The sequence below is a fragment of the Ictalurus punctatus genome, chromosome 2 (assembly GCF_001660625.3).
Source record: "Ictalurus punctatus breed USDA103 chromosome 2, Coco_2.0, whole genome shotgun sequence".
NCBI classification, from domain to species: domain Eukaryota; kingdom Metazoa; phylum Chordata; class Actinopteri; order Siluriformes; family Ictaluridae; genus Ictalurus; species Ictalurus punctatus.
In genome coordinates, this window is record NC_030417.2 from 15052870 (window position 1) to 15065096 (window position 12227).

At 40.6% G+C, this 12227-nt stretch overlaps 1 protein-coding gene across 1 annotated transcript in view; it reads right to left on the reverse strand.

Moving 5' to 3' along the window:
- Positions 1-6896, reverse strand: part of LOC108256470 (protocadherin Fat 4) — a 107798-nt gene extending 100902 nt beyond the window's left edge. Inside the window, exon 1 of the mRNA XM_053688190.1 lies at positions 1184-6896. Coding sequence (XP_053544165.1) covers positions 1184-6286 — 5103 coding nt within the window. The 5' untranslated portion in view covers positions 6287-6896. The remainder of the gene's footprint in view (positions 1-1183) is intronic.
- Between the last annotated feature and the right edge of the window lie 5331 nt (positions 6897-12227).

Sequence of the window (12227 nt, forward strand, 5' to 3'; positions counted from 1 at the left end):
ATATATAGAATCACATTTGGTTTTGATTTGAGGAGTGGCTCAGCCTCAGCCACCCAAAAAGTCTGACTAAATTTTCAGCCGATCTCCCCTCCCCAACCACTCTCTCTCTCTCTCACTCTCTTCTGCTGCACAGGATTTTAACTCCATCCTGAGGGGACAATTTAGCAGGAGCACGAGAGAAAGCATCACAGCATAGTAGTACTACATGGTTTCAGCTTCAAATGTTTTCCTTTTCAGTCTCACTCCTTTTCTCTGGAGAGAAAAAATTCTATTCAGCAAGACTTAAAGGGTCATCTGAATTTAACGGTCATTTATTGCCCTCTGAGTCAAAGCCGGTGGCACAAAAGCAGGACCACCCGGCTTTAAATCTTCCCCAAAAAACTAAAATCCAGCTTAATTACCCCTTGCTCGGTTGGAGACAGGTATCAGAAAGGAGCTGAAACACTCCTCGCTGCTTGCTGCTTTCTCCATCTTTCATATGAACCCCCCACCACTCACCCCCTCCCCCCATTTTTTTCTGGACTACAAACAAAACTGAGAAAAATGTGATTCCCTACCATCCAACTCCCCCAGTTTGCACACGATTAATATGAGTAATCAGTTATGAGAATAATCAGTAAAGTTGTCTGACGTCTTGATTTGTGGAATTCATGGCAGCTGATAAGATGGTTTGGGCAGGAACTCGACAAAACACAGGATACACACACACTTCCCTCTCTAAGACAAAACCCAGCAATCGCCTCTGTGAGCCAGTTATAGCCTGAGTATTTTTTTTTTGCCTGGAACAATAAGGATAGCCTGCCAAAACACAAAATCCCAATTACAACAACTATGACTTGCTCAAGTGCAAGGTTATTTACATCTAACACAACCCAGATCTCTCTCAAAAATACATAAAGCAGGGATTTAATTAACAAATATACAAAAGTGTGTGTGTGTTTTAACTTGAAGAGTGTGGCTGCCAGTTTTTCCATCAGAAAACTTGATCCCCCTAAACCAGGCCAATGACTTCAGCATATGTTACAACACAGCCATGAATTCTCATTTTCTTGGACCCTTTCTAGCATAATATGCAAGAACCATCAGAATCACAGGCACACACTTCCAAAAACGTTTAACCTAATTAAGTTTTCCCAGGAAAGTAAGGCAAATAATGCAAATACAGCTAATAGCCATTACTCACCTCAGCTCTCTGAGTTCGGGGTTGGCTGGTCTCTGTCTCAATGGCGTAGACATCCAGAAGGTACAAATCAGCTCCTTGCTCCCTATCCAGCTCCATTGCTGTCTGGATCATGCCCGTGTGACGGCCCACGGTGAAAAGCCTTCCTACGGCTTTCCCGCCACTTCGGACAGCCACGATGAAATACTCCACTTTGGTGCCAGAGCCACGAGGGCTGGACGCGTCTAGTGAGATGACATTGGTGCCAGGCGGTTGACCTTCCTTTAAAATTGTTATGTATTTGGGCTGAGAGAAAACAGGCCCATCGGCGCCTATTAGAATGATAGTTAATTCAGTACGGGATGTTTTTCGCTCTGTACCATGGTCGGTGGCAGAAACGATAAGACTGTAGATGAGTTTTGAAGGGACGAGCTGGGATGCCAGCCGGATGTCACCACTGTACCTGTCCATGATGAAAGTATCTGAGTCGCCTTTGACCAGCTCGTACTCCACCTCACCATTTGCCCCCTCATCAGGATCGTAAGCTACAACTGTTGTCAGGATCGAGCCAATTACAATGTTGGGTTCAGCCACTAGGGCGTTCTGGGAGATGAAGTTTGGGACATTGTCATTTTGGTCTGTGACCCAGATTGTGACATTCTTCAGTGCAAAACGACGGAACTCAGCAGGGACTGCCTGATCTGTTGCTTTAATGGTCAACTCAAACATATTTGAGAACTCTCGATCAATCACGCTGCTTGTCAGGATGACGCCAGAGGTTGGATTGATGCGGAAGTGGTTTCCTCTCGGTGTTTGCTGGACTATTGAGTACTCCAACTGCCCATTAATATCTGCATCTGTGTCATGGGCTGTGATTGCCATGACGGAGGTGGACAGAGGAAGGTTTTCAGGGATGGACTTAAAAATATCACCAGGAGTAAAAACAGGAGGGTTGTCATTGAAATCTCGCACATGAATAATAAGAGGGATGGAGGAGGATCTTTGAGGCCTGCCATTGTCCTTTGCAGTGATGTTCAGTTTGTAGAGGGACTGAGTTTCATAGTCCAGCTTTCGGACAAGGAAGATGCTACCAGTACTGGGACTAATACTAAAAGTGCCATGATTGTTGTTAGCTGTGATGCTGTATGTTATGTCAGCATTGGAGCCCGAATCTGAGTCAGTCGCTGTGATGGATGCCACTAGCTCTCCAATCCGCATGTTCTCAAGAACGTCTACTGTAATGGTGGACTTTGGAAAAGATGGAGAGTTATCATTCTCGTCCAAAATGCTAATGCTCAGGAGGCAGGAAGAGGACAGTGGGACTGCTCCAGAGTCTTCAGCTATTATCTTAAGAGAGTAAGAGGATGTGGTTTCATAGTCCAAATTCCCCACAAGTGTCACTTGACCAGAGCTGCTGTCGATGCTGAACTGGTTTTCCTCATTGCCTTCCAAAAGGCGATAGCGCACCAGTCCATTTTTATTTTCATCCACATCTGAAGCAGACACCCGCAGTAGCTGTGTCATGTTTTGTGCCGACTCTGAGATGGAGGCCTGGTAGATGTCCTTAATGAACTTTGGTGGATTGTCATTGATGTCCTGAATGTAGACTTGCACTTTGGCCTGGTCTTTGAGTGGCTTGGGAAGGCCCTGATCAGATGAAATGACCGTGAAGGTAAAAACAGCCGTACCTCTCTGCCTCATCAGAGATTCCCTGTCCAATTGTAGTGTGCTAGTCAATTCGCCAGTGATGGCATTCAGCTCAAAGTTTGACTGTGGTGTTTCAAAAGAGTACCTCACCTCACTGTTCGGACCAAAGTCTTTATCCTCTGCGAAAACTTGTCCAACCAGTGAACCCCGTGGCTGCTCTTCCTTGAAGCGGAACACATAATTTGTGCTGTTGAAAAGTGGCCGGTTATCATTGACATCATCCAGAATAATGGTCACATTAACACTAGCACTAAGTGGCTCTACCGCTCTGTCCCGTGCCACAAGTAGCAGATTGTACCTGTCCTGCACTTCTCGGTCAAGCTCTGCCTTAATGTACAATTGTCCATCAGGGAAAATCCCAAAAACATCATTAGTGTTCCCACCAGTAATGTCATACACTATTTCCCCATTAACTCCAGAGTCTTTATCTGTAGCTTCCACCTTAAAGAAACGACTGTTCACTGGCTCCGCCTCCAAAATGATAACTTCATAAGAGAGCTGGTCAAATACAGGTGCATTATCATTGACGTCATACACACTGACAGTTAAGACGAGGCTGGAGGTGCGCTGGGGAACACCACGGTCAGAGGCCAAAACCTCAACCTGATATGAGCTTGTGGAGACCTCTAGAGAGCTAATAAGTGTGATAAGTCCATGTTTCTCGTGTATATGAAACAGTCCTTTGGGGTTTTGCTGGAGGCTGTACTCTATCATACCATTAGGACCTTCATCAGGATCAAACGCTTTTGCCTGAAATATGTGATGACCAATCTTCCAGTTCTCCACCGCACTTACATGCTCCACAGGATGGAGAAAATGAGGAGCATTGTCATTCAGATCCTTTACTGTGATATTGACTAAAGCATCTCCTGTAACATCTCCACCTCTGGCAATCACCTTCAGCTGATAAAACGCCTGCTCCTCCCTGTCAATCAATCCAGTGGCTGTTATCTGACCTGTTACACTATTAATTGAAAAAAGGCCTTTCTGGTCTCCTGATGCTATCAAATAACTAATATTAGTGTTTAAGTCGACTGTAGTGGCCAACACTGTTCCTATCACTGTACCATGGACCATGTTTTCAAAAATTACAAAGCTGTATTCCTTCTGGCTGAATGAAGGCGGGTTATCCTGAGTGTCAATCACGTTGATGGTTACAATGCCTTGTGTATGTGAGCGCAGATCCCCTCCGTCTGTGGCAGAAACCTGTAGCTGGTAAGTTGTTTTCTCTTCCCTGTCTAGAAGCACTAACGTTGTGATTTTGCCTGTGTTGCCGTTGATGTGAAACTTGAAAGTGTCTCCGGCAGTGATGGCATATCTGACGGTGCCATTTCGACCCAGGTCGGGATCAGAGGCTGACACGGTCGTGACATAAGATCCAGGAGGCTCGTTTTCTTTAATGTTAGCAAAATACTGCATGGGGTAAAACACGGGCTTATTATCGTTAATATCTTTTAATGTGATGTTGACTTTCGCAGTAGAGTGTAAAGGGGGAGAACCTCCGTCTGTAGCTTTAACATATAGTAGATAGGAGCCCTGTTCTTCTCTATCCAGCTCAGAAGTAGTGCTTAACCTCCCTGTTACTGCATCTAGCCGGAATAGCTCCTGCACAATAACTGGTGTTTCTGGGTCAAATGAGAACTGTACTGTGCCATTGGCACCTAGATCAGTATCTATGGCAGAGAGTAGTAGAAGTTCACTACCAGCTGGTGAATGCTCAACCAGTGATATATGATACATGTTTTGTGTGAACTTTGGGACTTGATCGTTCACATCCGTGATGTTCACAATCAGTGTGGTGTATGATATCTTAGGCTGCAGGCCTTGGTCTTTGGCACTTATGTTCAGTATGATTTCAGATGCAGTTTCCCTATCAAGTACGGCTGCACTAGTGACCAAGCCGCTGTTCTCACTAATGATGAACCAACCCAAACTGTTTCCTGACACTAGCGAGTAGCGCAAGTTAGCGTTCTGCCCAGAATCACCATCAGTGGCTGAGACCCCTTTAATGTAGCTGCCTTTGGGAAGATCCTCACTAATATCAACCCTATAGACTGCTTTCTGGAATATGGGTGGGTGATCATTAATATCATTCACAAATATGACCAGGCTAGCAAAAGAGGATCGAGCCACAGGTTTTCCATTATCAGACACAGATACTGTAAGGTTATAGGAGGATATCCGCTCTCTGTCTAGCACACTGGCCACTTTAATTAAGCTCAGGTTGGGGACGGGAGAAGTGTGCACTTCAAAATGGCCCTGCTCATTCCCTCCAAGAATAGAAACGGATATATTACCATTAGCCGTAGAAGAATCTGAATCGGAAACAGTCAATAATGCTACTACTGTTCCGATTTGCGCGTTTTCGTCAACAGAAGCGAATTTTGATGTGGTAGGGAAGTACCTAAACTTAACCACAGGATCATTATCATTCACGTCAAGTAGTTTAATTGTTGCTTCTGTCCTTCCTGAAAGTGAAGGTACTCCATTATCTGTAGCATGTATGGTGAAGGAATATTCTTTTTTACTCTCATAATCTAAAGCCTCTTTAATAATAATAATGCCTGCTTTCGGGTCTATTTGGAAAGGAGTTCCTTCATCTAAAAAGTACCTGATGTCTGCATTAGCACCTTCATCCTGATCTGTGGCTGCAACCTGCAAAACACTAGACCCTACAGGTGCATCTTCAAACACACTTGTTTGATACTGATCCAAGTCAAACATGGGTGGGTTGTCATTGACATCCTGAACAGTGACATTTACTTGGAGATAGCCATATTTTTTAGGTTCTCCTTTGTCTTGGACCTCAACAAGAAGCTGGTAGAAGGACGTGAGCTCCCTATCCAAGCCACCTGTGGTCACTAAATGCAAAAAGGCACCCTCTCCACTGGGATTCACAGTAACATCCAGGCGAAATGTCCCCTTCTCATTGCCGCTAATGATCCGATATGTGTTGTGATCCACTCCATTGACACCAATGTCTGCATCTGTAGCAGTGTCCAGGATGACCTGCCTGCCCCCAACTGCATCCTCTCTGAACGAAACTGCAATGGTCGTATCTGGGAATGCTGGAGCATTGTCGTTCACATCCAGAACAACAATTCGGACCTCCGTAGGGTATGTGGGCTGGCTGGACAACACCACGACATTGATTATGTCACTCGGCAGGGTCTCTCGGTCGATCACTGAGGATGTACGTATGATGCCATTTGTGCCATTGATGGTGAACAGCTTGTGGCTCTCGCCAAAACGGTAGGTAAATCCTGGTTTTGGGTCCACAGTGCCCACATAAGTGCCGATTGGTTGCTCCTCCAAAACGTGGAACTCATGGCGAACTTGGCTGCATGACGACCGTTGCCATAAAGTCCATAAGATCAACAAAAGCAGGTGAAACGACAGACTCCTACCTGAAGGCTCCATGCTGAAAGTGCCAGTCCAACTCTTTCAAACAGAGATGCATCCACTCCAAGTACAAAGAACGCAAAGAAAAACAGAAAAGTTCAAATCCAAAGTTTGGCTTTGCATGTATTTCTCATGCAGCAATGCAAATATCCTTTCTAACAGATCCTGCAGAGAGAAAAACTGATGTTCTTCTGCGTAAAATGCATGTATATGCAACAGGCATCAGTGCAAAAAGGTCTGCAATGCAACAGGTATAAATGCAAAAAAAAATCCTTAAATGCAACATACATAAATGCAAAATTCCTTATACATTTAAAATGTCTTTAGTTGCAGAGGGAGCCCGTGCTGGAAAGCCCTTGGATTTCTCCGTCTCTCTCCTCGGCTCATAATGCCAGTGATGGAAAAGTTTCCATTGTAAAGAAAGGGGAATAAAAAAGTTCCAGCACTCTGACAGAACAACAAAAAAAATTCTCCAAACTGTATAAAAGTCCCTTCAAAAACACACTCTTGCTCTTTAACTCCGCTGTGAGAAATGAAAGTTTTGTAGTATTATGGCCAGCGCGTGTTGAGCTCGTAAGTCCAGTGCAATGTGCGGCAGAATAACGGAGCTCAAACTTCACTCCTGTTTCAGAGAACAAAGCCCCAGCGCAGCGAAGCCCCGCCCACCTCGCGTCCCATTTGATAGGGGGGACTGATCCCGCCTCATTTAGGCTCTCTGATTGGTCAACACAAACTCCATTCAAACAAATTAGCAGGTAAAGAGTACCGTTATTCCCTGTGATAATAAATTATTAGGACATGCAGTGTGCATAACATATAAAGCAACTGTGTGTATAAAACAAACTTCAAAATGTTGCTCATAAAATATGAACAATGTTTTGTTTGTTTGTTTGTTTCTTTGTTTCTTTGTTTGTTTGTTTATATAGGCTACTTAGTCGTTTTTTTCTCAAAAGTACAATAAAGGTATAATAAACTTGAACTTAGATGGATATTAAAAAGTTTCTTTATTTAAATGCAGATATTAATTGTATGTAAAGTATCAATATATAGAAGGGTGTTATATACCAAACTTATATCAATATTAAAATATCAGCATTAATTAGTTACTATCATTTCATTTGTTTGTTAGTTTACCTCCTATGCATTTCTTTCACCACGCTATTAACTTTGTCAACCTAAACTTTGTGAATATTTAAGCGAAACCCAGTCTAAACCATTTGTACTGTATGATTAAGGATCCACTATTTATTCGAATGTTGTATCAGTTTTCATCTATGATACAAATATAACCTGTTCAAGTTATTTTTATTATTATTACTATTTTTAAAAAATGGCTTGATGCTGAAATTTCGGTGTGGTTGTCTTTGTGCTGTTATGGGTAAAGCATAGGTGAGTACTGCCATCTAGTGGTCATTAAAATAAATAAACAAATAAAGAAAGAAAGAAAAATAAAGAATATTCATCCTGCTGTGCCTTGCTGCTATATGTGGCACTATCGTTTCCTTATGCACCATTGTAGCTACATTATTTACAAAAAAATAAATAAATAATAAAGGTAAATCTAGACCCCTTAAGGCAGGGGTGTCCAAACATTTTTCAAACCATTTTTAATACTGGGTTGCAAATCCACTTTAGTTAAGGACTCTTTCAAGAATTCATGAAAGGTTTTCCATGCTTGCTGTTTTCTTACTTAGTGGTTGTTTATTGATAGACATGGTTAGATATCAGCGTAGAGAACATACTGTACGCAGATGCATATGGTGCCATCTGTAGGGGGCTGACATTCGACAGAGCCTTCACTTATATGTTAAACTTCATGCAGAAATATTCCGAGGCTGTGTTTGTCCTGGTAAACTTAACACAAAAGGCAGGCACTACTGACACTGATAGCATTTCTCAGCACTTGACAAGTATCTTTTTGATGACACTAGCTCCATTGTTGCTCTATAGTTCCATTTACTCAAGTGCTGTGACAAATATATATGCAACACTAAAACAGTTATTATCTCATCAGTTGGGGTGACCAGATTAACCAGGTTAGTTTCGCAGGGTAATTTTCTGATTGGTTGCATAAAAATGTGGATGAGGAACGTTAAAACAGTTCTTCTATTTCCATAAGTGCTATTACTATTACTGCTACTGGTGCTACTCATACTCTAGCAGTAGTAGTACTAATAGTAGAATAGTAGTAGCAGTAGTAGTGGTAGAAGTAATAGTAGTAGTAATAGCAGTCGTGACATGAGTAGCAGCAGAATTAGTACGAGTAGAATATTATTATTATCATCCTTATTATTATTACAACAACTACTACTACTACTACTGCTGCTACTCATATTACTCCTACTACTACTACTACTATTACAACTGCTGCTGCTACTCATATTACTACTACTACTATTATTAATACTGCTGCTCCTCATATTACTACTACTTGTACTATTACTACTACTGCTGCTGCTACAGATATTGCTACTACTATTACTACTGCTACTACTATTATATTACTATTATTACAACTACTGCTAATCATATTAAAACTACTACTTCTACCACTACTACTGCTGTCACTATTCTACAATTACTACTTCTACTATTACTACTGCTGCTACTCACTACACTGTAAATCCGGATAAGTTCATTTAACTCAAAAAAATTGAGGAAACTGATTACCTCAAACTTTTTAAGCTGATAAATCTATTTCTTTAAGCCAAATGCACTTAAATATAACAAAAATTTAACTGAAACTTGTTATATTTAAGTGTATTTGGCTTAAAGAAATTGATTTATCAACTTAAAAATTTTGAGGTAATTAGTTTCGTCAAATTTTTTGAGTTAAATGAACTTATCTGGTTTTACAGTGTACTACTACTAGTAGTAGTAGTAGTGCTACTACTATTCTAATACTATTCACTACTGTCTACTTTTCCTCTCTGTGTCTTTCACTGTCACTGTCTTCTTCCTTGCCTTTGTATATCTATAGTAACTATAATATCTATAGTAACTATAGTAAGTATATAGCATATATAGCGAAGTATGTACATCAGAGAATTGTGTCTTCTGCATTTCTGAGATGAGACATTGAGGTGGGGCACGAAGAGAGCAGCTAGGCGGAGAACCAGCACCATCTGTCACGTACACATCATCGCAAATCATGAAAAGATTTCTGAAGAAGTATGAAATGTACACATTTAATTCTACGAAGCCTTGTGGAAATACAGAAATGAAAATTCCAAATGCAAAATAAAAAAATACTTGTAAGAATATCAGCAACCATCTGAACAACGAATTAAAATCTTTAAAAGTGTTGTTTAGGTCGTGTGCAATGGAATCTTTGACGCCTATATTATTTAGCGCTCTCCATATACAATATGTGTTCTTCATAAATGCTAATCTACATATTGATGCAAACTCTAAATAACATTTTGGCATTGTTTGGATCTTGCTTTTGTAAAACAATCATAGTGTTTGTGTTTAGTGAAAGATGTATGTTGTCATGCGGTAACACTGTGCGATAAATGATCCACATTACGCAGAAATAAAAATCTTTGTGATAGGTCTGCTATTACTTTTTTGTAAGTCAATATATATATATATATATATATATATATATATATATATATATATATATATATATATATAATACATATATATATATATATAAAATACTGCTTTAATATCATATACTTTAACTCTTTGCATATTTATTTGTTGCTTATATCAGACTCGAGCCTAAACTCTCACCACCCAGAACCAGCACATTACCGCTGTACTACCATCAGTTTAATAGTTTTTCTTTCATTCTTGATTTAAAGCTTTAAAGATTTAAAGCTTGCACAGGCTATTTTTTGGATAATACTGAAGGATACACTTCTGAAAAGTGCTTGCATTTCCAGGCTCATTTGGGTCTGTACTTTATAGGCGCAATCATTGTAACCAATGGTCTCCCAAATGCAGGATAAACCACTTAAAAAGTGCTCCAAAGGTATCTGAAAGTCCTTGGAGGTTAATCTGTCTAAAAACAAACAAACACAAAGCACTATACTTGTCAGCTCTGGTGGCATAGTGTGTATCACTCTCTGCAGGTGATTCATGGCTCAGGTTCTGTAAGCGTTGCTATTTGCTTGTTTATAAATAATTCCTCTCTCTATAGGTGGAGGTGTCACAAGTGCACCATTACAGGTTCTAACCCACTGAGCTAACTTGGTGTTGATGCAGAGTGTGTTTATCCTCTAGCTATACTGTCATATTCATAGATCACACCAGTCACAGCATATTCCAGTGGAATGACTATAAGCAACTAGCAGCTCAAGGCAGGTACACTGCACCTGGATTCAAACCAGGACCCTTTACAAAAGCACCAACAAAGGTACTAAACCTCTGCACTAACTTGCTGTTGATGCAGATGGTATTTATCTTCTACCTAATCTTTCATATTAATAGATTACGCTGGATGAATGGTCACAGCGTAGTCCAGTGGAATGACTATAAGCGACTCTAGGCAGATTCACCTCCATTGGGATTCAAACAACTATAACATGGGTTCACTTGCACCAGAATTCAAACCAGGACTCCATACCAGCAAAGGATCTAATGCATTGAGCTAGGTAGGTGGTGTTACAGGTAGTTTATCCTCTCATATTCATAGATTATTCCTGTTGAAAACTCATAGATTATTGCTGTGACTAATAACTCAAAGTGGGTTCACCTTCACTCAAACAAGAAATCGTCACAACAACAAAGGCTTTAACCAACTGAGCTAACTTAACAGCCAGACCATTGGTGGTGTTACAGGAGGTTTATCCTCTACAGGAACAATCTAGGCCTCTAAACAATGATTAGAGATGATGCCAAACTTAACTCCTAGGCTAGAACCAGGAACCGCCACAACAAGACCATCAACAGCCATAACCCACTGAACTAACTCACCCAAAACAAACACACAGTTGGTAGCATCAAGGCTTCTAAAATGTATTGAGTAACTAATCAAATAAAAATTCACCAAATTATTACATACTTTACTTATGCGTTAGAAATTGGTGTATTTTTTATTACATTGGATTTTTTTTTTTTTTCCATCACTAACACTTCAGAACAAGGGGAATGGTTATTTTTAACCTAACAAAAAAAAGGTTAATATAAACTCTAGGGAGTCATAGAGAAGAGGAAAAATATCATTTCCAGCATGCAGGAAACGACTGGCGCATTGATTTACAGCACAGACATCGATTTCAGCATGACCACAAGCAGTACAGCGAGTTCACTCGAAGTTTGTTATATCAACAGACTGTCTGAAACATAAAACAGGACTGTTATTGTATGTCTGAATGGGACACAGCTTCTTTATTGGTATTAAAGAGCCCCTTTCAAAAATATCAGCCTGGTACTTAAAACATTAGCTCGATCTGATTAGCCGTGTTTGGATAGCACACGTTTAGGGTTTAATACGTAATTTTAAATTTCCCCTGGAATCCTCCAACACACACACACATTTACATATGCAGTACTGACTTCTGTTTCCTGACAGATGCTTTTTCGTCTCTTTCACTCTCAAAATGTTCAAAAACTCATTCATTTTTGTAATTTTCTGTTTTTATCAAAAAACAGTCTTCCCTAATAGAAATCCAGATATTTGGAGAAGGTTGTATTTTGAAGCCATTAACAGTTAGCGTTGTCGCCTTACAGCTCCATGGTGGTATTCTAAGCCTGAGGTACTGTCTGTATGTACTTCCCATGTCTTTATGGTTTCCTCCACCCCAGGTAGGTGCATTGGGGACTCTGCATTGTTCTTAGATATGAATGAGTGTGTGCATATTCACCTGCAATGGACTGGCATCCCATTCAGGGTGCATTCGTGTCTCACACCCAGTGCTCTTGGGATATGCTCCGAATTGGTCTCAAACCTGACTAGGATAAAGCGGTTACTGAAGATGCATGAATAAATGTAATAAAAGCAAATGCA